At 45.1% G+C, this 2,920-nt stretch overlaps 1 protein-coding gene across 1 annotated transcript; it reads right to left on the bottom strand.

The window, feature by feature from the left end:
- Positions 1–545: 545 nt before the first annotated feature.
- On the bottom strand, positions 546–980 carry LOC121273325 (protein reprimo A-like). Its single transcript, XM_041180463.1, has one exon. It carries the CDS (start codon positions 867–869, stop codon positions 546–548), a length of 324 nt encoding a protein of 107 aa, XP_041036397.1. The 5' UTR covers positions 870–980.
- Between the last annotated feature and the right edge of the window lie 1,940 nt (positions 981–2,920).

The raw sequence follows: 2,920 nt of genomic DNA, 5'->3' as shown, positions 1-2,920 counted from the left end.
GTATGAAAGCTTTCATCCAGGCAGGCACAACGACACGCTGACGTTTGAACCACACAGACTGGACAGTTGTCCACCCTGCACAAAAACATGGGAAGTATTTTACACGAGGATCCAAACCTATATTTCCCCAGTCTTGAATTCATTTCTTAACCATCAGCATCAACTTGAAGCAGACACTCTGTTCTAATGTCTTCATATTAAACAGCAAAGACAGCATTCAATTGTCTATTATCACCCCCCTCCCCCCCACACCCCCAACCTCATAAACCTCCCAATCTGGAATATTATGTCCAACTTCTGGAACAGACTTTTGAAGCTATATGTCTCCGACTTACAGGTGCACCTTATATCTTCCTTGGTTTAGGCTAAAAGTGACCCTAAAACTCTCTATAAAACTCCCCTGGGTCAGCTCACAGCTCTTCCATGTAGAGACAGCTTTCCTTTTTATTTTTTCGGTTGTCCTCTAGAAGGGAGCATCATTTGTGATAACGGTAACTCTCTAAAGTTCCTCTCTCTCTCTCCCCAGTTTGCTTTAAGGTTGAGCCTCAGTAAGAGCCGATGATTATAGCCTCCACCTCTTTGGATGGTCTCCGGTCCTTCACCAGGAGGTTGATCATGCTCTCCGACTTGATCAGCAGGTTGCAGCCCAGGAAGAAGATGCCGAAGATGACGGTCAGCGAGAGGACACAGAGAACCGCGATCTGGACCACTCTCATGGTGTACAGGTCGCCCTCGTCCGGAGGGCTCCCGCCGGCTCCTTCATCACTCACCACCCAGGTGGAATTGCAGCAGTTGAGGAGAGCCTGGACAGTATCAGCCTTCGCCGGGGTGGAACGATTCACCGCCTCGCTCAGCCAAGTGGAGTTCATGGTCTGAAGCCAATCCCAGCTCGGTGCACATCTGCTGAGGATGCCCAGTGTTGGGAAACTTCTGGAGCCAGTGTGGGAGTCCGTGTGTGTCTGTGCTGCAACTCTGGCAAAATGAGATGCTTTGAGTTTTCTTCACGTTGTCTGTTCCACTGACTCAAAAGGGGTTTGCATGAGTTCGGGTGAAACCATTCCTTTTATGGAGAGGGGAAACGATCCAACTCCACTGCACCGACAAGGAAGTGACTATAGTGTTGCTGGCCGTCTTGCTGAGTTTGCTATGATCCTGCCGCATTAAGCTGTGAGGATATCACCACCTTCAACACCTCTTTGTCCTTTTGTCTGTGACATCTTTTGGTTATCTCCACCTAACACTGGCCCTCTATCCAGCTCTTCTTGTCCCACCCCCCTTAAACCAGCTTATATGTCACCTCTCTTCTATTTTTCCTTAGTTCTGTTGAAGAGTCATACAGACTCGAATCGTTAACTGTGTTCCTCTCCACAGATGCTGTCAGACCTGCTGAGTTTTTCCAGGTATTTTTATTTTTGTTTTGGATTTCCAGCATCCGCAGTTTTTTGCTTTTATTTAAACTGTGAGGATTAATGTCTTACAACTCCACGTGAGACCTCCTGTCTTCCCCGCCTCCCCACCAGCACCCCGCCCCGGGATGCAAGTTCATTCTTCAAGCCAGAAACAGAGAACAACTGAGGGACATGTGGCCAGTTCCAAGCTGTTCAAACACTTCCCTTGACAGAAGCATTGAATTAATTAGTATCTTAAATGTTGCATCAGTGCGTTCATGATTAGGTCAATCAGGGCTATGATCTTTGAGTACGTACTTAGCAAGTTAGGAAGTAAACACCATTATATAAGGAGTCAAAGCAAAATACTGCGGACGCTGGGAATGTGAAATAAAAACAGAAAATGCCGGAAAAACTCAGTAGGTCTGACAGCATCTGTGGAGAGAGAAACAGAGTTAACATTTCAAGTCTGTACAACTCTTCTTCAGAGCTGGAACCGAACTGAGCAAGGGCAGTTTGAATCCGAGGCAAGGGTATAGGATATGACAAAGGATTCACAATGGGAAATTGTGTGATAGGAATTTATAAATTGCGTCATGTTAATTTTCATCCATGTGTTCAAATCCCTTAATAGTCACCACCCCCACCCCATTTCTGTAACCACCTCTAGCCCTACAACCTTCTGAGTTCTTTATGTTTCTCCAATTCTGGCCTCTTGAACTTCCCAGATTTTTATTGCTGCACCTTGGTGGCCGTGCCTTCAGCTGCCAAGGCTCTAAGCTCTGGAATACCCTTCCTATAATTCTCTGCTTCTCTCAACTTCTCTTCTCCTTTAAGGCACTCTTTATAACTAAACTCTGTCCTAATATCTCCTAGTGCACCTCAGTGTCAACTTTTCTTTCATAATGTTCCCGTGAAGCGCCTTGGGATGTTTTATTGTGTTAAAAGGTACTATGTAAATGTAAATTGTTGTTGTTGAATACACTCCTTTCTAAGGACAAGAGCTCTGAAGGCCTGTGCTATGAGACAAACAATTTGCATTTATAGAGTGCCTTCCACAATCTCAGGAAGTCCCAAATGTTTTACAGCCAACAAGATACTTTTTTGTGAAGTGCAGTCACTGCTGTAATGTGGAAAACTTGAGTTAATTTGTGCACAGCAAGCTCCCACAAACAACAATGTGACAATAACCAGATAATTTGATTTCTTTAGTGGAATTGGTTGAGGGGTGAATATTAGCCAGGGCACTTTGGAGAACAACCCTGCTCTTCTTCAAAACAGTGCCATGGGATCTTCTATGTCCACTTCAGCGAGCAGATGGGGCCTCAGTTTAATGTTTCATCTGAAAAATGGCACCTCTGACACTGCAGCACTTTTCCAGCACAGCACTGGGCAGTATCAGCCTGGATTCTGAGGAGAGCTTTGTGCTCTGCCCAGCATATTTGAATTAGTGTGAAGTGAATTGGGAGTTTAAACTAAAATGGCAACGTGCCAGTTATATTAAACATGGATGTCAACCGTGTTGTGTAGTA

The sequence above is a fragment of the Carcharodon carcharias genome, chromosome X (genome assembly GCF_017639515.1).
Source record: "Carcharodon carcharias isolate sCarCar2 chromosome X, sCarCar2.pri, whole genome shotgun sequence".
NCBI lineage: Eukaryota > Metazoa > Chordata > Chondrichthyes > Lamniformes > Lamnidae > Carcharodon > Carcharodon carcharias.
The sequence above is the reverse complement of the archived record's forward strand: the minus strand, read 5'-3'. Positions and strand labels throughout refer to the sequence as shown.

Coding starts and splice junctions, on each gene's coding strand:
- LOC121273325 (XM_041180463.1), bottom strand. CDS start 869: ATGAACTCCACTTGGCTGAGCGAGGCGGTGAATCGTTCCACCCCGGCG.